This window comes from Schistocerca gregaria, chromosome 6 (assembly GCF_023897955.1).
Source record: "Schistocerca gregaria isolate iqSchGreg1 chromosome 6, iqSchGreg1.2, whole genome shotgun sequence".
NCBI lineage: Eukaryota > Metazoa > Arthropoda > Insecta > Orthoptera > Acrididae > Schistocerca > Schistocerca gregaria.
Genome location: NC_064925.1, coordinates 244,935,159 through 244,963,011, shown reverse-complemented (window position 1 = coordinate 244,963,011; position 27,853 = coordinate 244,935,159). Strand labels below are relative to the sequence as shown.

Sequence of the window (27,853 nt, the reverse complement as noted above, 5' to 3'; positions counted from 1 at the left end):
CATACTAAAAATTTGTTATCGCTCTTGGCACACAGCATTTTGTGCCACTGCCCCACCAGCACTGGCATTTGTCAATCACAAACTTATTTAATCAATCTATATCAATTAGTTGTTTATTTGTCAATACATTAATTGTCTATTGTTTATTTACAATACTAAGAAGCTGTAATATCTTTTTGAATACAAACCTCACACTGTCTAGGCCAAGTCTTTCAGCTACATCATCCACCCAATGCCCAAGGCTCTCACCATTGCGGGCTGCTTGTAGTTCTGCACCGGCACCAACCCCTACTCCTACACCACCTTCTGAAGGTGGCAAATGCAGCATGGCCCTTGTTGCTGTATCTACTAGACTCGGCCAGTCCATCTGACGGGCATCTGGCAATGGCAGCGACAGGGGCTCCGTTTTTGATCCACTACCAGTGCCGACTGTTCCTCCGACAGTTATCTGTCGTCGATACGCTGGAATGCTACAATAATGACAGCTATTAAGGCATACACAGTAGCATGAGAAAAATCAACATACATTTTAATTACATTACATTAAAAAAGAATTTCACCTTCTCACTTTCATTAATGTGCCAAAGCACTCTTTACAACAATTTGTGGCTTCAAAGAGGAAACAAAGTAAAAAATGCATCAGAGACATATCATTCGCCAGTTTCTCACATATTGTTGTCACCTAATGTGCAGCTTAGAAAAACAATGAACACTGCATGAAAATTTTGAGTTTTTCACATGCTTCTCACGTCCTCTAAAACGCCCATGGAATCCCCAGTTTCCAGCAGTACAGCATGTGTTCAATGGTAAAATTGCTTCAGCTACCTTCAGAACAACATGTAACTACGTAAGATGCCAGTAGGTCATTCAATGAGCAAACTGAAGACGTGAGTTGAAATAGATAGCAACATAAGGATATTGTGCAGCCTGAAGCAGAAGTACTGGTGCAGAGAGAGAGAGAGAGAGAGAGAGAGAGAGAGAGAGAGAGAGAGAGAGAGAGAGAGAGAGAGAGAGAGAGGGGGGGGGGCATTAGAATGGGGCTGAGTTTATTTGATGTCTCTGATGTGTTTCAGGTAATTCACAGACAAATGTTTCACCATCTTTAACATTCACTAAATAAAACTATGGAAGAAAAATACAATAACCAAAGGTGCCATATTTCAAGACTGTGCTGTTGGTTCCCACAACAATCACTGTCCACCAACAGTGTGTGGCAAACCAGCACTAGTTTTTGTTTCACTAGCTACAAATTTAGATTTCACATGTCAAAATAAAAACAGTTAAGAGATTGCAATACTAGCTCTCCAATGAGAGAAACTAATTGAGAACCATATATTTATCATCTAACTGCAAAATATTATTATTATTATTATTATTATTATTATTATTATTATTATTGTGTTAGACTCGTCTAACAAACAAACTTTTTTTTATTACTATTCTTTTTGTCTGTCTCAGGGCATACCTGTCATCTCTATCACGGGGAATGATCTTGTTGTCAGTCGGTGCTGGACTTGACGCCGTACTAGCATTTGAGATAACTGTAGCTGGTCTTGCCGTGGTAAGTATTACTTCACGTTCACGTTCTCGGTCACGACTGTGGTCACGATCTCTCTCTCGCTCCCGTTCACATTCTGGCTCAGCTTTGTTTACACAAAGCTTCTCCTGGTCATCAACAAGCAGTATGAATGCACAGGAAACATAAAATACAAACCACAGTATGAAATAAAAAGTATTTTTGAATGGAGCGTCTAATTACTTGGGGGCCAAAAAAGGAACAATTTGAGACTTGTTGAGAGACAAAACTTCGAAATTATATTCAAATCTCTCATTTTTATAATTTAAAAAATACAATTACCTAAGGAATGCAAAATTACATGTGAAAAGCTAACACTAGCCTACTTTTCCATGTATTGAGCTGTACGAATTTTTTTATAAATTTCAAAAACTTCAGTGTGTTTTCAAATTTGCATGCTTTCAAATTTGCATTTCTGTCAAATTTGACCTTAAATTTACTCCTCTAGGGAGCCAGAAAATAGATACCACTCTTGTACCAGTGATATTTTCTGCAATCATTTTTAACAAGTGATACAAAATAAGTATTCATTGCAATATGCAGTGGCTAATTTAAAAACAAAAATATTATTTCTCGAAATGCCATATGTTTACTTTTAGCAAGAAAACACCTGTTATACTACTTGATGTGGAAATTTTAGGATGGAAAGCAATACGCAGCAAAGACAAATTATACTGAAAAACCATAAACAGTATTATAAGTCACTGTTTGTAAATTTAAACACTGATGTTTATCTTTAACAATTCCGTTTACCTTCATCATATATAGTACAGGCCAATCTGAAATGAATACAGGAATTACCAACAAACATCTGCACCAATTTAATGCATTGCAATATACTGATACGAGTTACAGAGAATGTAAAAGAAAATTCAAAATTTTCATTGCTGTGCAAGACTGAGCACCGCCAAATTGGGGTATGAAGGGTTGTACATTTTTAAATCAACATCTTTCAACCCACTGATTTTGGCCACCTTCATCTGTGGAGCTAACAGCCATGGATTTCACCACCAAAATAAGGATTATTGAGTTATTAAAAGTAACTTCATTCTGGTGAGTTTGCAACAATATTAGGTATCAGTGTGGTGGACCTACACAGCTCTGGCAGCAAGTAAAATCCTATGACACAGACATCATCATCATCATCATCATCATCATCATCATCATCATCAATTGCACACTTGAGGTAGATAAACTGATTATACCTTTTCAGGATTATCTTCATAGTCTGGATTAATTAGCCTCATTAGTTCTTCTTGCAAAGAACTTGAGGTAAGACCAGAACTAGCACGGTGCTCTCTGTCTGTCCGAGACCTTGGTGTTACTCCAGGCCTGAGCCGTGCCTCTCCAGGGCCTGGGTGGTTCCCAGTTGCATTTGCTGGACGAGGACTGAGGTTTCGACTGCTTCCACTGCTGGCATTGGTTTGCTGAGACTGTTGCTGGCGCCGAGGAGTGCGACGAAGACGAGGTGAAACTCCATCGCTGCCACCACCGGACAGGTCATCTGCCAAAATTCATAACCAGTCATGAAAACAAAGGTGGAGACTTTACATGACAATGTATGATAGATCAATTCATTTAATGTTAATAATCACTCCACTAGTGATATTTTTGAAATGATCAATTACACAGCTCCAACACAAAGTCAACATTGTGATAAAAATGAATGGAAACATATGAGGCATTCGTCACTGAAGCATAAATTATCTTGTGTGTATCTGACAGGACTTATTTGTGTAAAATAATTTTAGTCAACATACAACACAAAACAAGAAAAGATGCACCCCTCACACTGTCTCAAACAGTACGCCTAGGCTCCTCAATATAGGGTAATGAAAATTAATTACAAATTAAGAAGGAAGAAGTTAATTCTGATGATAAGTATACACTGAGAAGAAAGCTATAGAAGGCACTGGCAGTGAAAATACTGCTACAAATTGGATGAATGAATACAGGATTAACTGACAACTTAAGTTTAACACAACTTGTTATGTATCCCACTAATCATATACAGCTGTACATATAAGTACAATTTTTCTGTTATTTTTTTATTGGCGTAAAAATTATTGTAAGTACAGCACTATCTGACAAATCTTCTGTACACAAACCAGACTCATTGTAAATACGTATCTTGAGATGAAGAAATCACAATTCACTCTCAAAGAACTGTAGAAGAAAATGTTAAACAATTTAAACATAGATTTTGATTTCTAGAACCTAGAGTTTATCAAGACACTTCAATGTCCATATGTTGGTGAATAAACAGTTCTGCTCACAAAGTGAGAAAAACTAAATTTCACAATAATTGTCCCCATTTTATTTTCATTTTCCCTCCCCTTAGAATAGTTTTCTATGGCTTGTTGGTCTTACGAGGAAATTATATTTCATAATTCATATAATGATTTGATCAAATCCTTCAGTTTTATAGTTTCAACAGTGTAATGTACCTACGCATTCCCCATTTTTTATGACTTTGAATCTTTATGAAAACACTTTTAGAAATAGCAACAATGGGAAACAATTGGTGGTGATCACACAAATATGAAAAGCAAGACGAATCACTAATGAAAGAATTTCTCACAATCAAAAACTTTTGTCAAAGCTGTGATTGAAAGGTGGTGTTCTACAATGCGGGGGCACTCTCAGTGTGTAGAGAATATCACACAGATTTCTGCTCTCACAAGATGAAAAAAATCCATATAATAAAACTTCAGACTTGACAGACAGAGCTGAAAATATAGAAGGGAAAACATGAAACAATCATTCGGCATTACTGCCCGAGGGAAACTGTGTGAAGTTGTTCAGACACCTGATGCAAGTCTTCCTATTCAATGCCACTTTGGTGGCTTAGGACAAAACAAGCACCTAGTCCCCAAGCAAAGAAAATTTCCAACCCAATCAGGAGCTGAACCTGGGACCCCATGATCTACAGATATAGCAACACTAACCACTAAAACATGAGAAGATTTTCCATCATCAAAATTTTGTGCACACACTCTGAGAAAGCTTGTTTCTGAATATCAAAGATGTTGCAATATACTGGTGATTGGTGGAGTGAGGACAGATGAACATTTAACTTTTGAGACACTAATACAATTTCCAGTTTTCAAATCTTCCTCCTTCAATCCCAAGTATTTACATGCATCCAGATGAATCGGCTTTAAATGTCATTAATGCCAGAATATATGTTCATAAGCAATTACCCATATCACATAAGAATCAAGGTGATTGGCACCACTTGCTCTGGTAGGCAACCCTCATTAGGGAACTGCCACAAGATGCCTGAGAGACAGTGTAAAGATTACTAAAGCTAAAATTCATAACCAGTTCTACGAAAACCTGTCCAGTGTTAATTGTAAATTATGTTATGTTCATTTTAAACAATGTGCAAAGTGACCTTTGGAACTTATATAAGCAGTAATGTTGGAAGCTAAATTGAGTTAGAATGGCTTCAGTTTTGGGACTGGTCTTATGGAATATGGTTAGGTGAATATAGGGTTATAATAAGACTGAGGCGCCAAAGAAACTGTAATGTGTGTGTGTATTCAAATACAGGGATATGAGAACAGGCAGAAAACAGCGCTGCAGTCAGCAACATCTATATAAGATGACAAGTGTGTGAGGCAGTTGTTAGATTGGCTACCGCTGCTACGATGCCAGGTTATCAATATTTAAGCGAGTTTGAATGTGGTGTTATAGTCGGTGCATGAGCAATGGGACACAGCATCTCCAAGGTAGTGATGAATTGGGGATTTTCCCCCTATGACTCTTTCACAAGTGTACCGTGAATATCAGGAATCCAGTAATACATCAAATCTCCGACATCGCTGCGGCTGGAAAGACTGCAAGAATAGTACCAATGACGACTGAAGAGAATTTTTCAGGACAGAAGTTCCCCTTCCACAAATTGCTGCAGATTTCAGTGCTGGGCCATCAACAAGTGCCAGTGTGCGAGCCATTCAATAAAACATGATCGATATGGGCTTTCAGAGCCAAAGGCTTAATCGTTTACCCTTGATGACTGTATGACACAAAGCTTTATGCCTCGCTGGGCCCATCAACACTGACATTGTACTGTTGATGACTGGAAACATGTTGCCTGGTCGGACAAGTCTCGTTTCAAATTGTATCGCATAGATGGATATGTACGGGTATGGGGACCCTGCATGTCAGCAGGGGACTGTTGAAGCTTCTGGAGGCTCTGTAATGGTGTGGGACATGTGCATTTTAAGTGATATGGGACACCTGATACGTCTAGATATGAATCTGACAGGTATGTAAGCATCCTGTCTGATCACCTGCATCCACTCATGTCCATTGTGCAGTCCAACGGACTTGGGTAATTCCAGCAGGACAGTGTGACACCCCATAAAGCCAGAATTGCTACCAAGTGGCTCCAGGAATGCTCTTCTGAATTTAAGTACTTCCACTGGCCACCAAACTCCCCAGAAATGAACATTATTGAGCATATCTGGGATGCCGTGCAACGTGCAGTTCAGAAGAGATCTCCACCCCCTTGTAGTCTCATGAATTTATGGACAGCCCTGCAGGATTCATGGTGTCAGTTACCTCCAGCACTACTTGAGACATTACTTGAGTCCATGCCATGTCGTGTTGTGGCACTTCTGTGTGCTCAGCTACATGATATTAGGCAGGTGTACCAGTTTTTCTGGCTCTTCAGAGTACAAAGTCAAACAGGGGCAATGCAGGAGTGGATTTAATAATGAATAAGGAAATCAAAGTGGTTAAACTACTATGAACGGCATGTTGTCGTCGTCGTCCGTTCTAAGACTGGTTTGACGCAGCTCTCCACGCCTCTCTATCCTGTGTGAGCCTCATCATCTCTGGGTAACTACTATGATTTTTACCCCCCCCCCCCCCCCCCTCCAATACTAAATTGGTGATTCTTTGATGTCTCAGAATGGCTCCTATCAACAGATCCCTTCTTTTAGTCAAGTCTGCCACAAATTTTTCATCTCCCAACTCTATTAAACACTTCTTCATTAGTTATGCAATCAACTCATCTAATTTTCAGCATTCTTCTTTTAGCACAACATTTCGAAAGCTTATATTCTCTTCTTGTCCAAACTATTTATCATCCATGTTTCACTTCCATACATGGCTTCACTCCAGACAAATACTTTCAGAAGAAACTTCCTAACATTTAAATCTATACTTGATGTTAAAAGATTTCTCTTCTATAGAAATGGTTTTCTTGCCATTCCCAGTCTACATTCTATATCCCCTCTACTTCATCCATCACCAGTCATTTTGCTGCCCAAATAGCAAAAGACATGTACTACTTCAAGTGTCTCATTTCCTAATGTCATCAGCAAACTGCCATGTTATTTATTTCTTCTTCCTGAACTTTAATTCCTATTTCAAATTTTTCTTTGGTTTCCTTTACTGCTTGTATCAGAGGTAGGCAACAACCCTGTCTCACAGCCTTTCCAACCACTGCCCCTCTTTCATGCCACTCAACTCTTGTAACTACTGTCTAGTTTCTGCAGAAGATGTAAAAAGTGCTTCACTCCCTATATTTTACCTCTGTTACATTCAGAATTTGAAAGAGAGTATTCCAGTCAACATTGTCAGAAGGTTTCTCTAAGTCTACAAATGCTATAAATGTGTGTGTGACTTGTCTTAAACAATCTTCTAAGACAAGTCATAGGGTCAGTATCGACTCGCGTGTTCCTACATTTCTCCAGAATCCAAACTGATCTTCTCCTAAGATCCACTTCTACCAGTTTTTCGATTCTTCTGTAATGAATTCATGTTAGTATTTTGCAACTATGACTTATTAAACTCATAGTTCAGCCCTAAGAACAGCATAATTAATGCATTATCATAGCCAAGACACACACAAAGCCGACAGCTACCACTATAGCACAAGTTTATACATCACATTGGTCTGTAGATGAAGAAGCGATTGAGAAAATGTATGACGACATAAAAGAAATTATTGATCTAGTTCATGGAGACAAAAATTTAAGTGTGACGGGATACTGGAATTCAATAGTAGGAAAAGGGAAGGCAAGGAAAAATAGTAGGTGAATATGGACAGAGAGAAAGTAATGAAAGAGGAAACTGCCTTGTAGAATTTTGCACAGAGTGTAACTTAATCACTGCTAACAGTTTAAGAACCGTAAAAGAAGATTGTATACAGTGGAGAGTCCTGGAGACATTGCAAGGTTTCAGAATGACTAGACAATGGTAAGACAGACAAGTCAGAACCAGATTTTAAACTGTAAGATATTTCCAGAGGCAGATGTGGACTCTGACCATAATTTATTGATTATGAACTGTAGATTAAAACTGGAGAAATTGCAAAAAGGTAGGAAATTAGGGAGGTGGGACCTGGATAGTTTGTAAAGACCAGAGATTGTTGAGAGTTTCAGGGGGATCATTAGCTAATGTTTAACTAGAACATAGGAAAGGTATACAGTGAAAGACAAATGGGTAGCTTAAGAGTTGAAATAGTGAAGGCTAGAACATTCAAATAGGTAAAAAGACAATTCCTGGTGGAAATCCTTGGATAACACAGGGGATATTGAATTTAACTGACAAAAAAAATTACTGGAGGCATATTTCAGTATCAGATAGATAGTTGCCATGTACAGGAAAATTAAAGAGGCCTTTGGAGAAGAGAGAAGCAGCTGTATGAACATCAAGACCTTTCAGATGGGAAACCAGTCCTAAGCAAAGAAGGCAAACTGAAATGCTGAAGGGGTATATAGAGATTCTGCACAAAGGAGATGAATTTTAAGGTAATATCATTGAAATTGAAAAGGACATAGATGAAGATGAGATGGGAGATATGACACTTTGAGAAGAATTTGACAGAGTACTGAAAGACCTGAGACGAAACAAGGCTCCAGGAACAGACGACATACCATCAGAAATGCTGACAGCCTTAGGGCAGCCAGCCGTGACAAAACTATTCCATCTGGTGTGCAAAACAACAGACACCTTGTGGATTTCTTGATTATTATCTTTGAATGCTGTTGAACGTAACATATGACTGATATGGCACATAATCTACCACGCTACTGCTCCTCTAGACTTCGTGAAACTTGGCAACTGGGTCGTGAGCATACCTTCAGTTGTACATATTTGAAGAGGTTTTGTTCATGCCCAACTCACCTGACGTAATTGTCTTACAGGCCAAATATATACGGATTTGATAAAAATGCGTATGGTTCATGATGTGCACAGGTAGCCCTTACTATTCAGCTAAAAGTTTACATCAGTGCCACCAGATGGTAGCACACTGTGGTAGAATATTCTCCCCATTTCCTTGTCAGAAATCCTGTTAGATAGCACACTACTCAGGTCTAGTTCACTCACTATGTAGTAAAAGTGTGTGGAATGTCAGATCCCTTAATCGAGCAGGTAGGTTAGAAAATTTAAAAAGGGAAATGGATAGATTAAAGTTTGATATAGTGGGAATTAGTGAAGTTCAGTGGCAGGAGGAACAAGACTTTTGGTCAGATGAATACAGGTTTATAAATACAAAATCAAATAAGGGTAATGCAGGAGTAGGTTTAATAATGAATAAAAATGGAATGCGGGTAAGCTACTACAAACAGCATAGTGAACGCATTATGGTGGCCAAGATAGATACGAAGCCCACACCTACTACAGTAGTACAAGTTCATATGCCAACTAGCTCTGCAGATGACGAAGAAATTGAAGAAATGTATGATCAAATAAAAGAAATTATTCAGATAGTGAAGGGAGATGAAAATTTAATAGTCATGGGTGACTGGAATTCGGTAGTAGGAAAAGGGAGAGAAGGAAACGTAGTAGATGATTATGGACTGGGAGTAAGGAATGAAAGAGGAAGCTGCCTGATAGAATTTTGCACAGAGCATAACTTAATCATAGCTAACACTTAGTTTAAGAATCATGAAAGAAGGTTGTCTACATGGAAGAACCCTGGAGATACTGACAGGTTTCAAATAGATAACATAATGGTAAGACAGAGATTTAGGAACCAGGTTTTAAATTGTAAGACATTTCCAGGGGCAGATGTGGACTCTGACCACAATCTCTTGGTTATGACCTGTAGATTAAAACTGGAGAAACTGCAAAAAGGTGGCAATTTAAGGACATGGGATCTGGATAAGATGAAAGAACCAGAGGTTGTACAGAGTTTCAAGGAGAGCATAAGGGTACAATTGACAGGAATGGGGGAAAGAAATACAGTAGAAGAAGAATGGGTAGCTTTGAGGAATGAAATAGTGAAGGCAGCAGAGGATCAAGTAGGTAAGAAGACGAGGGCTGCTAGAAATCCTTGGGTAACAGAAGAAATATTGAATTTAATTGATGAAAGGAGAAAATATAAAAATGCAGTAAATGAAGCAGGCAAAAAGGATACAAACGTCTTAAAAATGAGATCGACAGGAAGTGCAAAATGGCTAAGCAGGCATGGCTAGAGGACAAATGTAAGGATGTAGAGGCTTATCTCGCTAGGGTAAGACAGATACTGCCTACAGGAAAATTAAAGAGACCTTTGCATATAAGAGAACCTCTTGTATGAACATCAAGAGCTGAGATGGAACCCAGTTCTAAGCAAAGAAGGGAAAGCAGAAAGGGGGAAAGAGTATATAGAGGGTCTATACAAGGGCAATGTATTTGAGGACAATATTATGGAAATGGAAGAGGATGTAGATGTAGACGAAGATGAAATGGGGAATACGATATTGCGTGAAGAGTTTGACAGAGCACTGAAAGACATGAGTCGAAACAAGGGCCCGGGAGTAGACAATATCCCATTAGAGCTAATGACAGCCTTGGGAGAACCAGGCCTAACAAAACTTTACCATCTAGTGAGCAAGATGTATGAGACAGGCGAAATACCGTCAGACTTCAAGAAGAATATAATAATTCCAATCCCAAAGACAGCAGGAGTTGACAGACATGAAAATTACTGAACTATGAGTTAATAAGCCGTGGCTGCAAAATACTAACACGAACTCTTTACAGACAAATGGAAAAACTGGTAGAAGCCGACCTCGGGGAAAATCAGTTTGGATTCCGTAGAAATGTTGGAACACATGATGCAACACTGACCCTACGACTTGTCTTAGAAAATAGATTAAGTAAAGGCAAACCTACGTTTCTAGCAATTATAGACTTAGAGAAAGCTATTGACAATTTTGACTGGAATACTCTCTTTCAAATTCTGAAGGTGGCAGGGGTAAAATACAGGGAGCGAAAGGCTATTTACAATTTGTAAGGAAACCAGACGGCAGTTATAAAGAGTCGACGGACATGAAAGGGAAGCAATGGTTGGGAAGGGTGAGAGACAGGATTGTTGCCTATCCCCTATGTTATCCAATCTGTATATTGAGCAAGCAGTAAAGGAAACAAAAGAAAAGTTCAGAGGACGAATTAAAATCCATGGAGAAGTAATAAAAATTTTGAGGTTAGCCAATGGCATAGTAATTCTGTCAGAGACAGCAAAGGACCTGGAGAGCAGCTGAACGGGATGGACAGTGTCTTGAAAGGAGGATATAAGACGAGCAACAGAAGCAAAATGAGGATAATGGAATGTAGTTGAATTAAATCAGGTGATGCTGAGGGAATTAGATTATGAAACGTGAGGCTTAAAATAGTGAATGAGTTTTGCTATTTGGGGAGCAAAATAATTGATGATGGTTGAAGTAGAGAGGATATAAAATGTCGACTGGCAATGGCAAGGAAAGCGTTTCTGAGGAAGAGAAATTTGTTAACACTGAGTATAGATTTAAACATCAGGAAGCCTTTTCTGAAAGTATTTGTATGGAGCGTAGCCACGTATGGAAGTGAAACGTGGATGACAAATAGTTTGGACAAGAAGAGAATAGAAGCTTTTGAAATGTGGTGTTACAGAAGAATGCTGAAGATTAAATGGGTAGATCACGTAACTAATGAGGAGGTATTGAATAGAATTGGAGAGAAGAGAAACTTGTGGCACAACTTGACTAGAAAAGGGGATCGGTTGGTAGGGTATATTCTGATTCATCAAGGTATCAAATAGTTCAAATGGTTTTGAGCACTATGGGACTTAACTTCTGAGGTCAACAGTCCCCTAGAACTTAGAACTACTTAAAGCTAACTAACCTAACGACATCACACACATCCATGCCCAAGGCAGGATTCAAACCTGCGACCGTAGCGGTCGCACGGATCCAGACTGTAGCGCCTAGAACCGCTCGGCCACAATGGCCAGCACATCAATGGCTCACCAATTTAGTATTGATTGGTTGGTTGGTTGGGGTTGAAGGGACCAAACAGCAAGGTCATCAGCCCTTGTTTCAAATGTGGTCAATTCCAATAGTGTGACATCTCAGGAAAGTCAGAACGATAAAAGGGAAAAGGCTAAAAAATGTAAAAGGGCAGTCATGTTGTCAATGGTAGAAACAAAATGAGGTAAGTCGGCAAGAGAGCAAACCCAGCACTATGCTAGAGGCAGGAAATATCCCACCTCTGAAGCAGCCAAGGCAAGACTACCTGCGACTTAAAAGGTGCAACCGCTACAATGGGGAAGTACATATGGGAAAAGGAGACTAACCAATCCTAAAAATGATAAAAACAGAGTAAAAGGGGAAGAAAAGAGGATCTCAGCCAGGGAGGGGAGTTGGGAATCTCCAAACATGGCTTACAATGGAAGATACCCCAAACACTCACTGCCCCGCCCCAACACCAGAGAGAGATTAAAAACCTTAAAACTGATAATAAAAACCACTTTCCCAGAGGAAACCGAGAACCAGGTCGACCATCCAGGAATTGTCAGCCAACATCGAAGGTAAAGTGCGTGGGAGTCTGTACTCAGCACACAGAGCCAAAAGAAAAACGCATTCTACCAAAATGCGGGCTACTGACTGGAAGGCTCCACAACCGCAAAGTGGGGGTGGCTCATCTCACAAAAGAAAACCATGGGTCAGCCTGGTATGGCCGATGCAGAGATGACACAGTGTGGTCGGGTCCTTTTGGGAGAGGCGAAAGGAAGAACGCCACAGGCCTGGGGTGTCACCTTAATTGCACAAAGACAGGGAAGTAGCCTCCCAACAGTTGGCTCATGATTGTGCGAAGTGGGATTTGATGTGAAGCCGTAAATCCGCTGCAGGAGGAATTCAGTAATGGAGGGCAGCGTGGAAGGTAAAAATCGTAGAGGGAGACACTAAACAGATTCAGAAGGATTGTAGGTTGCATTAGGTACTGGGAGATGATGAAGCTTGCACAGGATAGAGTAGCATGGAGAGCTGCATCAAACCGGTCTCTGGACTGAAGACCACCACCACCACCACCACCACCACCACCACCACCACCACAACAACAACAACAACAACAACAACAAAGCAAAATTAGGTAGGACATTAGTATAAGTTACTGATTGTAAACCTATTTTGTGGGTTTCTGAATGAATTACAGTATATTAAGTTACAAATTTTATCATATAGTAATCCATTTGAGGTGCTGAGAATCATGAGGACCTCAAGCTCGTCACTGTCTATTGAGAGATAGTAGATTTATTCATGCTTCTGAAATCTATTGATCTTGTGGCGAGTCAGGTTTATACGTGCTGTAGACCCATATTCTATATTTGAAAATTCATGAAACGCTGTATCACTGGTTTCTCTGGGATTTACTTAAATGTGGGGTAGGCGGCAGTGCGCTTTATGCCCTTATGGATCACAGTACCTCATTTGTATTCTAGTCAAGAGACCATGTTAGTAGACATTACTACTAGAGCATAATCATTTCCATAAACAGCAGCTTGTGTTAGGAGTCTGCTGTGCAGTGATCGGCTTTCATACGTAGCGTAAACATGAACTATGCTGAATCTATTTTGAATGCTAACTGAAAAGTAAATCTGTAAAAAATGGGTCGTGAATCATGCTTAGTAGGTAGGGCACTTGCCAGCGAAAGGCAAGGGTCCTAAGTTCGAGTCTCGGTCTGGCACACAGCTTTTATATGCTGTGAAATTTCATATCAGGACACACTTTGCTGCAGAGTGAAAATCTCATACTGGGAACAGAAAAGAAAATTACCAGGAAAAGTTAGCTGCAGACCAACTAGGGCTTCCAAGAGCAGATTTAGAGAGTGACAAAATCAAATAAGTGTGACTACAAGCGAACATTTAACAAGAAAGCGTACATTTAGCACAGGTTATTGTGTGGGTGCAGCCTAAGAATATTCGATTTTCAGCCTGGAACTAATACTTCTGTGAAGGATACTAATACTTCTGTTAAGGATATTTTACATTTGTCTGAAACAATGGAAAACCACATTAACTCCTGCTTGCACAAAAATTCTAAACAGTGAGTTGCAAAACCTCACATTAATTCGTTATTGCCCTAAACTGTACTTAATTATGTATAAAACAACAAAATTCCACAAAGACAAATCTTTCTTTCATCAGACAAGTTATGCATCTATTATTATTATTATTATTATTATTATTATTATTATTATTATTGGCAGTGGCTGTAATCATATAAACTTGTTGATAAGCGCAACTGTTACACAGCAGATGCTATTAATTTCAGACACTCAGATTTATCTGAATCTGAACATTTGTTAACACCCAAAATGTATACTGAAGAGCCGCCACTGCTTTCAATGCTATTAAGGCTATTTGTTCATGTAACGCCTATTCTACATAACTGCTAAGTGGGCTTCCTTGCATTTCCAGTGGTATAGCAAATGCTTTTTGTTGACACTTTATTATTAACAAGGTAGGAAGTACAAACATCTTTAAAATTCTGACACCCTCAGAAAACTGGCAGTGCATAATTAAAATCAAGGCCCACTGAAAATTAAAGTTTTTTTTTTTTTGCCTTTATGTTACAAAACTGTCAGACAGCCCTTGGAAGTGATTTCTTGTGATGAAAAAAAATAATCAGAACAGGCAAAACAAACCTTCACTTGGAGCCCCAAATAATCGTTCGCTGGCAGCAGAGCTAGTATCCGTGGAATGTCCGTCACTAGGAACTCCCGTGAGAAGAGGCAGGGCAGGTGGAAGACTGCAAGTCATTACTTCTACCTGTCACAATAAAGCCAAAACTTGATTTTAAGTTAACAGGAGTATTCAAAAGCAAGACATCAACACAGCTAGAAATTTTATATTTTATGACCATGTTCAATGTAAAAGCAATCTGTATGGAAGAGAATAATTATTTGTTCAGGAGATTTGTACTTTTTGTTCTGTAAACACTTCATAATGTGCCTATGGCACAAATTCTGTCAATTTTTGTTTGACTATTATTAAGAGACAAAAGAGACAATAGACAAAATGACAGTATGTATGAAATTAACACCATAAAGTCACGAAAAACACATGAAGGGAATAACAGTTAGTTTAAAACACACCCTAATTAGTTTATCCAGCTTACTAATTTTAGAATTAACCTGTGATAACTGCAGGACTGAGTTACATTGCAGCTCACCTTAAACTCATTCTTTCATTCATTCCTTCAACAAATAACTGTCAGTGGAATATTCCAGAATCACAACAGGGGTTTAATGATGTCTACTGTTTGAACCTTAAAGCCTGGCCATCATGGTGCACAATCATATTGTACAAACCTTGATACAATGGAATAATTAGGAGGTGTGTGTGGAGGAGGGGGGCTTAGGTTTTGATGCAGTTGTGTGTCTCAAAGAAAAATTATTATGGGGTCATATTTAACTTTTCCCCCACACTAAATATTCTGAATTTTACTCAGTGATAGATTGATAATTAGTATATAACAATTTTACTTTGATATCTCAAAAGGACCTAATAGTGTTCCTTATCCCCCATGCACAGGCACACTCATATTTTAAGAGCAATACATGTTAATCCATACACACTCAATCATTTATCATTTTTTTACACTCCTGAAAATGATCTGTTAAATGTGAAAATGCCATGACGGAACATGATGTGGAGTCTACTTGAAACTCTAGGTCTCTTCACAGCTGGCTGGGTAGAGAGTTCAAAGGTCAGAGGAAGGCATGACAGAGGATGGAGGCATTCGTCAAAAGCTTGGAATTTTATTCTAATTTGATGCACCAAGGAAACCAAGAACTTTTTACACAAATCACTACGGTGTTCAAACTTAACTTCAGATTTAAGACTGCTTTATTTTCTACACCACAATGACAGAAAAAAATAATCTAGACTCCTTGCATAATTAAGGAAGTACTAATTGTCATACATTAGTACAATCTCTCTCTCTCTCTCTCTCTCTCTCTCTCTCTCTCTCATTTCCAGCTGTGTCATGCTATGACGACTTCATCAAAACTGACCACATTGGTGGCAGTGGATAAGCAGTTTGCCACAGCCATTTTCTTGCACTCTGCCAGAACATAAGGAGGGTGCACACTCCTGTGCAGTCCTATAGCAAATGGCACACAAAACCATTTTGAGAAACAGAGAGCACAAATGCAGATGTTTGTGGACTTAAATGAGTCCTCTAATTTTCAACTAACTTAATGTGTTTGGCAAGAAAACAAATTTGCAGCATCAACCTCAATGCTTTTATATCAGACCTCTTGTACAGAACACACTTGGGTAAGCTATTCATATACTGCTACTAAGGTGAATGAGCAAGTTGAAACTTTTTACTGAATATCATTCAGATTCCAAAACTTGTTATATATTATGAACAATATCATGAACAGGATAGATTACTACTCACTATGAAGATGATACACTTGAGACACAGAAAAGCACAACGCGAAAAGTCTGCTACAATTGGGCTTTCAGCCAAAGAAAGCAGCTGTTACGTGACTGCTAACCTATTATTCTGTCAGGGTATAGTGAGTGAGTGAGTGTGTGTGTGTGTGTGTGTGTGTGTGTGTGTGTGTGTGTGTGTGTGTGTGTGTGTGTAGCAATCTTTTTGTTGTGCCTGCCTGCAATTCAATGTCATCTTTATGGTGAATAGCAATTGATCCTGATAACATTGTTGATATTCCAACTTTTCATTGTTTAAAGTACCATGAGAGTTCTTAGTAATATAAGCTGCTACTTTTGACTAACATCAGTAATTTAAGTTATTTTTTTTATGTAGCACCAGATTACCAACATAGTTTCTGTTAAAATGTCTCATAATGGAAATGCTATTGCTACTTTTGAAGGACACAATAGATGGTGGAAGAATAATCTGAGGAAGGAAGTAAATTTCCTTCACCAATAATTAATTACATTTGAAACAAGACTTGAGGCTTTTCCTGTCATCACCTTTAATTCGAGTACAGGTATGAAGCCTTGTAAAAGGATGATACCAGTATTAACCATTCTTAAAAATCATAACTGGCCAACGAAACTACACAAAGCAAATATGAACTTGCAGAATTTTATGATTGAACCTCAGAGATATACAAACAAGGAAATTTTTTTATACGTGTTACAGCAACGACACTTGTCTTTCATTAATTGTTTCAAAAGTGCTTCTCATTATTTCATCATAAAATTTGCCAGTGTTACCTTAATGTTTACCTATCTGTGAAGTATTATTTAATTTAAATTTTAAATACCTTACAGTTTCATTTTTGTATTTACTTACCTTCTGTGGTGAACGCACAGTCAAGCAGTCCAAAGTGTGTGGTAGAGAAAAGGGTGCATGGGAGTGTGAATGGGAATGAGAATGTGAATGATTCCCTCGCTGCTTAACTTGCTGGAAGGCACTGTTACCACCCGATCCCAATCGTGCTGGCAGTGGAGGTGGTGGGGGAGAGTTACCCCCATTTGGCACTTGTGCATCTAACAAAGGTGTGCCAACATTTTCCGGCTCCGGAACTTCGTACCATCTGTCATCACCCGAGTGTCCTGATGATGAACTTGTCAAAGTACCCTGTGGAAAGGATATAACTGTACTCACAAATGAACCACCTTCGAAAACTGATTCTTTCACATTCTTCAATTTCTCATTTAGAAATTTTAAGGCATGTTCCAAGTCACAAAATGCAAATTCTTACCTACAAAACTTTCAAATTACACATAGTCTTACCACAAACAACATGCACAAGTCAAGAGAGTGCACAAACATTCAACAGCAACAGCACAAACACAAAAGCAAGCCTTTTTTGCAAGGATAAGGTGTGCCATCTACAGAACTGTTTCCACCTTCATGTATGATCGCTCGTCAAATATATCATTTAAAACAATTGTCCACACACAGTAGTTCTAAGAGACTTAACTAACCTCTAATATTTAACTCAAGTTTTGTTTTTAAAAATGCTGCTAGGTTTCTGCATGTTGGTTTCCCCTCCTCCTATTCAGACTGTTGTACAAATTGCCTAATAGCACTTTTATGCATGCGATATTGTTATATTACTGTCACATACAGTAGGCCCATATAAACTACTCTAGCAGGTACAGCTGTATCATATGATGACATAATAAATACAATAAGGGGGAAGGCCTTTATAAACGTCAAATTATTGATAACCTTGCACAGATGCTTGTGGCAATCCAATGCTAAACACTAGAATGGTGAAAGAAGTCAAGACACTTTTCACCTATTATTTCCACAATAACAAATTTGAGGTTTTAATGTCTTTCCACCAAACTTTGTGAGTTTACTCATTTCTCCTATTTTTGACAACAGTGCACAGACTCAAGACAACTTTTTTTTTAGAATATTGCTGTTCTCATAATTACAAAGGTACCTGCATTACATTTTGGTTTGGTTAACACTGCTGCCTCGATGACATAGGCAATGTCAGAAAGCTTTCCACATTGGAGATTGTCACTTAACTTTTCATTTGTATGTCATGTGTTGCTACTGCTACTTGCAATCACTAGTGCTTTTTCTTCTTTCCCTGTAACAGGTATTTTCAATTGTGTAGCATCAGCATAGTCTTCTTAATGAAGATGTTTTGCATATTCTGGAGAACTCTATATCGAATCAGAAAGCGATTTATTGGACTCAGATGGCAACTTTCTTCTAGAGATAACTGATGAAGACAGAGACCAAAGTAAAGATTCTATCTCATTTCTCCCCACAACAGTCTCATGAGGCAACTTGCACAACAACGAAGGCGGAAGCTAGAGAAGGTACAGAACAAAGTCGTTAACATGCTGTCATCTGGAAGAAATGTCCTGAAAGAAACAGGAGTGTCCACTACCCAAACAAACAAGAATTTAAGCCAATGATTGGTATGATTTATGCTAGAGATCTTTGTTCTGCTAAAAGTGTTGCCTTGGATGATTTCTTCTTCTTGTTGGGGGCCTAATTTTATCATGGATAAAATAACAAGATACAGATTCTGTGAACTTATCAGACACCTCCCCAGATTAATGCATCCCTGCTGATAAGTTTACCTCTCATTTCTTAAATTTGGACAAGTTAAGCAAAACTTGTTTGTGCTCTTACTGCCCTGGTGAAAATATTAGAAATGATGGGTAATTATTCCAGAGCAAAGCAAAGGGCAGGTTTACCCAGTTTAAACCAAACAACTGATAAAAACAATCACGATTTATATAGCTGCAAAGAGACTTGGCATACAAGTACCTTTGCAATTCCTTCCCACACCATGGCACATAGGAAGACCAATCAACGTGCTGTTGGGTGAGATTGTTTTTTGTCTCATGAAGCCACAAAGCAAGGAAGAAATGCAACAGACAACTTCTTCGCTTCACTTGAGCTCACCAAACAAGTTCAATAGAATAAATCTTTTGTTAGTGGGAAGATATCCCCAACTGCATGAAGAACAACAATTCTGACTTACATTCCACTACCACCTTGAAACAGATTGATAATTTGTAGTGGACCCAGACAACATACAGAGAAAGAATAAGAATGTGTCTGTTCTCAACACACTACACCCTGAAGTAGTTATGAGCAAAGAATTAAAGAAAAAAAAACTTATCTTGTGTGATGCCACAAAGTGTGATGCCACAAAGTGTGATGCCACAAAGTGTGATGCCACAAAGTGTGATGCCACAAAGTGTGATGCCACAAAGTGTGATGCCACAAAGTGTGATGCCACAAAGTGTGATGCCACAAAGTGTGATGCCACAAAGTGTGATGCCACAAAGTGTGATGCCACAAAGTGTGATGATTATCAAGTGATTCGTGAATATTCAATTGATGTTTCTTGCAGAAGAGATCTGATTGCATGTTTTTACAATGTCCTAGACAAGACAGCAATAAATGTTTAGATTGTCTACAATCTCTACAATCAAATAATCAAAAAGAATCTTTAGAAGTAGTGGGCATCTATTCTTCAGCTGATAAATGAATTCATGAACAGGAACCAACAAATATGGGACAGGAGCAAGGAAGCCAATCAAATGAAGAAAAGGCTGGAGGATTACACAACTCAAAAAGCAAAGTAAGTGCCAAATTGGAAGATGCTAAAGAAGCAAGACAAACAGCATCTCAGACAAATACAAGAGAAAGCTGTCTGCAGAACACGTGTATGAAAAGTATCAACAACTTGCGCGAAGTGTGTTTACAATGTTTAGAAAATTACAATTGAAACAAATAAAGCAATGTTAGAAACTCTAGAAATAGGTCACATTTCTGTGTAGACATGTAACACTTTGTACCCATAACAGTAATCTACAAGAGTTAGAACTTTTGAGGTAAAACTTTGATTGAAATGTGTATGGAACACATGAACAGAGAAAATATAAACCTTATTTTAACTATATTGTGGAATTTTAATGCAAATCACACCTACAAGCTGTTCCAGGGGTATTGTATTTTCAGTTCTATTGTTGAAGAAGAAACTAGCACTTCATCTGCATCACTAATGTCTTTCTCTGATTTCACCTACTTAAGTAATACTTTGTTATATCCCTACTCTTCCATGTAAACAACAACAGTCTGATTTCCTTATGAGAATTTAGTAATCTACCTAAGTCTTTCAGTAGACTGCATACGATTCCAACTAGACTTCCATCGTTTCCAAAATATGGTCAGTAAAGCAAAGTATGGCACAATTTGCTGGCATGTCTTTCCAAGAACAAATGAGATGTCTATTAAGAATTATGTGGCTATTAAAGTATTCTATAATTATCATTAGCGTCACATTCTTTCTGACCTGAGAGCAACTATTTAGCAGGTATCCGAGAAAGTCTCCAATCTTGAATACTTTTTTTAAAACAGTTCGTTGTAATCATTAGCTGAATGGATTTAGCAGTATAGTCTGATAACTGAAGATCGTGTCTCTCTCTTTACGGTATCCCAAAGCACGTTTTATCCCTGTCCATTCCATAAGCTGTCAATGCTCGGAATTTATGAACAAGAGTGAAGTTATGAATCTTTAATTCTGGCACCTATGTTCTAGAGTAAACCACTGAATAGAAGTTGTGGCTGATTTTGTACAATTTTCAAATACAGCATTGACCTACAAATTTCCACAAAAATAGCTATACAGATAAGCCATAACACTAAAACAGAATTAAGACAAATGTTTTAACACATAAAAAGCACTTTTTTCCTTCCATTTCCTTCCACATATGAGTATTGACAAAATACAGAGAAAATGGAAACTGTTTTAATCATATTCACACTCACACTAAATCAGATTGTTGGTCATCTCCTTTATACTTGGTATATGATGCACATACTAGTAAATGGTTCAAAATACTGTTGGAAAGAAATGACTTCTGCCTAGCATCACACTGTGATGAACACAGGCAGAAAACTAACTATGCCCAGGAATACTGTCTGCCTATCTTTCTGCTCTGCTCAAACACAAACTTCTCATTTTCCAGACACTCAGCATAGAATAAAGTGTTTGTATCAAACATATTAATATTTATTGAGAGAGAAAAATTCCACACACTATCAAAGCAGAGAAAATTAAACATGTACTGGAACAAACTGTCTTTTTGAATGGTGTCAAAGACAATTCAGTCACGTCACAAAAACTGCATAAATAAAGTAGCTCCTGTCAATTTCTTCAGCTTTTAACATACTCCCTTATTTCTGAATACATTTATTGATCTGCTGTCTGGAGATCATTTCGTATTTATAGAATATAAACAACCTTTCTGTTCAGTTTCACTGACCAGTCTTCCATATTCATAGTGGATCTTGCAACCTTCTCCACCAAAACTAATATTTCAATCTTTTTCAGTGAGATGCCTCAGACAGGATTTCAGGTCAATCTAAGGCAATGAAAGTATTTTTAGTGACAAATTCTTTAGCCAAACCATTTTTAATTATCTTAAACCTCGCTGTACATTTCCCCATGGCCTCTGTTTTCTGCTATCAGCTAAGGTTATGATTTCAGCTAAATTATTTTTATCAGCAGCTGAATAGTATTGACATCTTCAACTTTTGTAGTCCTGCCTTCCTCAGTTGTGTGTAATATCACGGTATATTGATAATTTTTACTTATGGACCGTCTGACAGCAACTGAATAAAACACTATTTTAGTGCCATACGCGTTTCGCCTTTATTTTCTGCAAGGCATCATCAGTGGCAGGTTGTGTGGACAATTTCTTACATATTATGCTCCTCTTGCATTTTTGGTGGTGTTCTTCTTCTTAGGAATGCCAATTTGCAGTTTTTCCCCCCACATTCCACAGCATTATGAACTGAACGCTTGTTTCAATGCAATGAAAATAAAGGCGAAATGCATATGGCACTAAAATGGTGTTTTATTCAGTTTCTGTTAGACGGTCCACAAGTAAAAATTATCAATATACTGTAAGCTGAAAAGTATTTTTCATTTGGAATCCACTATCTCATTATCACTATTCAATGTAACTATGTCACAGTAAGAATTTGTACTAACACCACCTTGTTCCTTTTGCCTCCTCCCCCCCACCCCCCTTTCAGGTCAACTTTTGGGTGGCTGTGTCAACTGTAACAAATAAATGTTTCTTTTCATGTTGCTCCTTTCTTTGCTTGTCCATGACCTTTGTCACATCGTTCCACAAGTGACATTTTTTAGTAACTTTCATTACTGGTATCTTCATTACATTCGTGACATCTAGTATCTGTGCCTTTTTTTCATTTGTTCCTAACCTTTGGCACAGTGTTCCACGAGTCACATTTTATGGTTCATTTCATTACCAGTGTTAGCTTTCTTTATCTTCACTATATTCATGACATCTAGTCCTTTCCAGAAATTGACATCTTTTAACTGTAGCATACTTAATATCACTATCTGGCAAATTGCACAAATCTGTAACAACTGCAACCCACTCATCTAGAAGTCCATATAGAATCATCCTCTTCAATTTTCTCACCAATATTTACTGGATCTGTAACAGTTTTGTTCATCGAGCCTAGATAACTTTCCACATCTCTGCACAATTCTCAATTTTTAGCAAATATAATTTCCGTCTGAGTTGTACACTGTATGAAATTTACTATTCTTTGGGAGTATAATTTTCTTAATTTCTTCCCTAACTGTTTTTGGATTTGTAAAATTTTGTGTACCCATTTGCTGCTCATCGAATATGGGAAATACAATTCTTACACTGCCTTAACTTTATGTGATATGTAACTTTTAATCAGAAAGCAAGACACCATCACCAGGTTCTCTCTCTCCAGGCTCAATAAGCCCTCAGATCCATGTATTAGAATCATTTTTATTTAGTACAACCAGGAGGTTTAATTCACTCTATTTAGTTTCTCAATGCTGTGTCTGTTCTCCATCATCTTACGACATTATTACGAAAAGGGTAGATTGCTATTCACCATACAGAGGAGTTTGAGTTGTTGAGACAAAAAGATTGCTACACATTTAAACTTTCAACCAAAGGCCTCCTCCTAAAGTAGAAAACACAGTCGTGTGTGCGAGTTGCACTTACATGGATACACACTACTTTAGAACAAATGTATAGCAATCTCTTTGTTGTGCCTGCCTGTCTATGACATCTGAAGCCAAACTATGAGCAGCAGCATCAGCAGTGCATAATGGGAGTGACAACTGGGTGGGGGTAAGGAGGCGGCTCAGGCATGGAGGGTGAGGGATAACAGGGTAGGGGGTGGGCAATGGTGATGTCCTGTTGCAGAGCATGCAGGGACGAGATGAGGACACGGTAGAGCAGCTAGGTGCAGTTGGGAGGTTAGATGGAGGGTGGGAGAGAGATGGGGAGGGGGTGGGGGAGTTGCAGAAAAGGAGAGCAGTAAAATGACTGGGTGCCTTGGTGGAATAGAGGGCTGTGTAGTGCTGGAATGGGAACAGGGAAAGGGCTAGATGGGTGAGGACAATGGTTAACGAAGTTTGATGTCAGGAGGGTTATGGAAATATAGGATATATTGCAGCGAGAGTTCCTGCCTGTACAATTCAGAGAAGCCAGTGTTGGTGGGAAAGATCCATATAGCACAGGCTGAGAAGCAGCCATTGAAACAAAGGATGTCATGTTGGGTGATGTGCTCAGCAACAGGGTGATCAAGTCGTTTCTCGGCCACAGTTTTTTGTGGCCATTCATGCGGACAGCCAGCTTGTTGGCTGTCATGTCCACATTGAATGCAGCACAGTGGTTGCAGGTTAGCTTTTAGATCATGGGACTGATTTCACAGGTAGCCCTGCCTTTGATGGGATAGGTGATGTTAGTGAATAGACTGGAGTAGGTGGTGGAAGAATCTATGGGACAGGTCTTGCATCTATGTCTATTACAGGGATATGAGCCATGAGGTGTTTGGGAGCGTGGGTTGTGTAGATTCAGACAAGTATATTGTGTAGGTTCAGTGGATGGTGGAATACCACTGTGGGAGGGATGGGAAGGATAGTGGGCACAACATTTCTAATTTCAGGGCATGACAAGAGGTAGTCTAAATCCTGGCAGAGAATGTAATTCAGTTGCTCCAGTCCTGGGTCATACTGAGTTATGAGGGTTATGCTCCTCTGTGGCCAGAAGGTGGGACTTTGTGAGGTGGTGGAAGACTGGAAAGATAAGACAGGAGAGATGTGTTTTCATACAAGGTTGGGAGGATAATTACAGTCTGTAAAGGGCTCAGTGAGACCCTTGCTATATTTCAAGAGGGACCACCCATCAGTGCGGATGTGATGGCAGGGTGTATACCTGTAAAACTTATCAATCCTTTGAATGTTTATGGTTTTATATACTGACAGAATTTCCCAGCATTTTATAAAACTCAACTCAGGGTGGGGGAAGAAAAAACAACAACAACAACAACAACAACAACAACAACAACAACACGATTTGGAAAGATCTTTGATGTGCAGCAACAAGTACACTACATATTTTCGTGTTACGAAGGTATAAATTCAAATTCCATTAAACACCGCATGTTACTTTCCGAAGCATTGAAATCTAGTTTGCTATACACTTTTGTAAGCCAGCCATAGCTCATGTCACTTGATCTCGCAGATGACACCCACCCAACACTTTACAGAAGAAAAACCAAGCATATGTATAACATAATATTCTCCATAATTCAGAAAATATTTAAGCAGATAGAATGATTTCAGGAAAATGAAAAGTGAGCAACACCATTACCTATAAGAGGTCCAAGAAGTCTGAAGCCGAAGAACAAATCAAATTTTCTCTTGCAATTTCTACTGTCTTTAAACATACAAACTATTTCCCATCTGTTGTATAGTTTTAAAGTTTGCTGTTTCAACAGAAAGGACTAGAATACAATAAATTTAAAGAAGGTTCAAATTGAAGTCAGGGTTTAATGACCGCTTAGAAGGAACTTATTACTAAGAGAATACATGCTCAGAATGGACAAGGAGGGAGAGTGAAATTGGCAGTCTTCTTTTTTCGAGCAAACCATTACAAAAATTCGTCTTGTGGAATTTAGGAAAACCATTGGAAACAAATCTGAATGATCAGATGGGAGTTTCAAGCACTGTTCATCCTGAATGGAGTCCAGGGCCTAAACCATGAAGTCACACCTCACTTAGGAAAATATTTAATAATTGAAGTACACACTTCAGTTCAGAATGACAATGAAAATGATATACTGTAATGGCCCAAATAGACCCACACTTTTCCCCCAAAATTTCTTCTCGAAAAATTAATGAGCATGTCTTCTGCACAATCCTACAAATCCTAGTATATTTTTATATAATCAAAAATTGTGCTGCTAATTCCTCTGTTCAGAGTGGTGCAACAATATCACTAGAATTTGCAAATTAATAAATGAGGAAACAATATAGCTGCCTTTGATTGTTGACATTTCATTTAAAGAAATGACTACTGCAATATTCACAATTTTATTATTTTATACAAAAGGAAAGGCATAATTCTGTTCTAATTGAACAGCAAAATATAATTTCATCAATGAGTGGCAACATCAAAAGAAATTCACTAACTAAACTCTGACATTATTCCTTATTATACATTGTACATGGAATGGAGAAGCTGGAAAAAGGTTTGGATGAATCTGCACTGGAGAATAAGCTGAAAATTGATGTTTAATCATGGAAATTCAACATAGGGCAAACAGCTGAGCATTATTCTGAACATGAAGCTGGGGTTCTTTTCTTTGAACAAGAAAGAAACAAAGGCAATGGATACCTCTTCTTGACAAAGGATCGAATTAAAGGACTTGGAAACTGAGAGTAGAAACATACTACACACAGAATTCCATAGGAGTATTGGCTGCTGCCTCAGGTTTATGCATAAAAGTGGCCTTTCTATCCAACGAACTATTTCACTAGCACAGACACTGCAGGAAGAGTTTTACAGAAAAATTCCAATTCCAGAGCAGCATAACCCCAAAGTGGCAGCATCACTTATCTTCTACATCATGTCAACAATGCCTACACAGCATGTGTCCTTTCGGATACGCCAAGCAATACAACAGTGGACCGAAAACAGGAAAATAGAATTTCATTAAGGACAACTGAAAAAAGAAAAGCAAATTATTTCCGTGATGTTATCAGTTACTGCAGAGGAAGAAAACTTGCCACTCTCCCCCCACACCATGTTATTTTTAAGCACAAAGCTTTAGCCAAAGTAAATCGCCCTAAAGAGAGAGTATTTCATTGCCAAGAAAAAAGCTGGATGACAGATTTAATGATGGACTGGCTAGCTACTGTTTGTAATAGCATACCTGATGCACTGTTCAGTAAGACAACTATACAACTGTTGGACACCTTTAAAGGTCTCCTCGCCTTCACATAAATAGTTAAACTGTTGCAGCGAAGACAGATCTAGTAATTACACCCTTTTAATTGAAAACTTCGGTTACTTGTCACTGGAAACAAGCAATTTGAAGACTACCTCCCAGAACACTATTCAGGTCATCTATTTGGAGCAGCTCAAGCATTCAGTACATACAGGAAACTTAAAACATTCATATGCCTTACTTGAGAGCATTCAGTCTCCATGGTGCAATACCACCAGGTTCTGTCATTAAATGGTTCAAGAAGTGCTACGTATCCAAAGTCCTGGATCAATATGACAATGTACTTTGGGTGGAGAGTGGCAAACATATTACAGTGAAAGGATAGATACCAGTAGTGAATGAAGACTTATTAGAAGTCAGGCATTTGTGTGTAATTTTTCTATATTATGAGACTGAGATTAAGAGTGACACATACTGTGAACAGTTTTTACAAATGGGTAATGTGATTTAAATTCCCCCCCCCCCTCCGCCTCCCCCCCATATAAAAGCTTATATTTGAGTGCAGCTTATACTCAGGACAATACAGTGGAAGATCAATAGCAACAAATATATTAAAGCAATAATCAGATAAATAAAAGCAATGCATCTTGCAAACCTCTGGATTTGAAGGAAAGCGTGAAGGATCACCAAAAGAACGTCCACTACTACCCGTGCCGTAGCCCGAACTGGCTGACGACCTGGGCGGCGAGAAGCTGCGTTCCGGTTCCTGCTGATCATAGCGCCGCCGGTGGTTGCCAGGTACTGCTGGTTTACCTGTCCCTGGGCAAGGGACATTCTCGTAATCTCCTTCAGCCCCTCCACTTCCCACTGCACCATTACCTCCAGCAGAGGCGCGGCAGTTGGGCAATGAGCACCCTCTGGAACAATTGTTTCTGTTGGTTAGCATTAACTGCAGTAGTATATCCCCATGACACTGGGCAATCTATACTGCACAATACAGTAATGACGCACACGATTCCTAGCACTGAATTCACTCAAACTATAGCAAAAATGCTTTTCTCTTGATGAAAAGATAAGAAAAATTTCCCAAAAATAATGTGATATTGATGAAAACCCAATCCTGTTACTGAAAATGAATGGCAACTAACAAAGGTTCCACAATCCCTATTAATAATGGACTTTGGTGACCCTTAGGTATGTTGTAGAGAGACCAGTCCTGATTACCTGGCTAGGGACTATGCAAGCAATGACCCCAAGTTTCTGAGAAAATCCAAGTTGAAGTTTAAAG

At 38.6% G+C, this 27,853-nt stretch overlaps 1 protein-coding gene across 2 annotated transcripts in view; it reads right to left on the bottom strand.

Annotated features, from left to right (window-relative positions):
* The window catches only part of LOC126278126 (signal-induced proliferation-associated 1-like protein 2), a 788,230-nt gene that overhangs the window by 12,561 nt on the left and 747,816 nt on the right, over positions 1-27,853 (bottom strand). For both annotated transcript variants that reach the window (XM_049978014.1, XM_049978015.1), the window contains 6 exons: positions 27,221-27,482; positions 17,116-17,403; positions 14,486-14,609; positions 2,782-3,080; positions 1,466-1,665; positions 189-470 (listed from right to left, as the gene is read on the bottom strand). In XM_049978014.1, the coding sequence (XP_049833971.1) occupies positions 189-470; positions 1,466-1,665; positions 2,782-3,080; positions 14,486-14,609; positions 17,116-17,403; positions 27,221-27,482 (1,455 nt within the window). The remainder of the gene's footprint in view (positions 1-188; positions 471-1,465; positions 1,666-2,781; positions 3,081-14,485; positions 14,610-17,115; positions 17,404-27,220; positions 27,483-27,853) is intronic.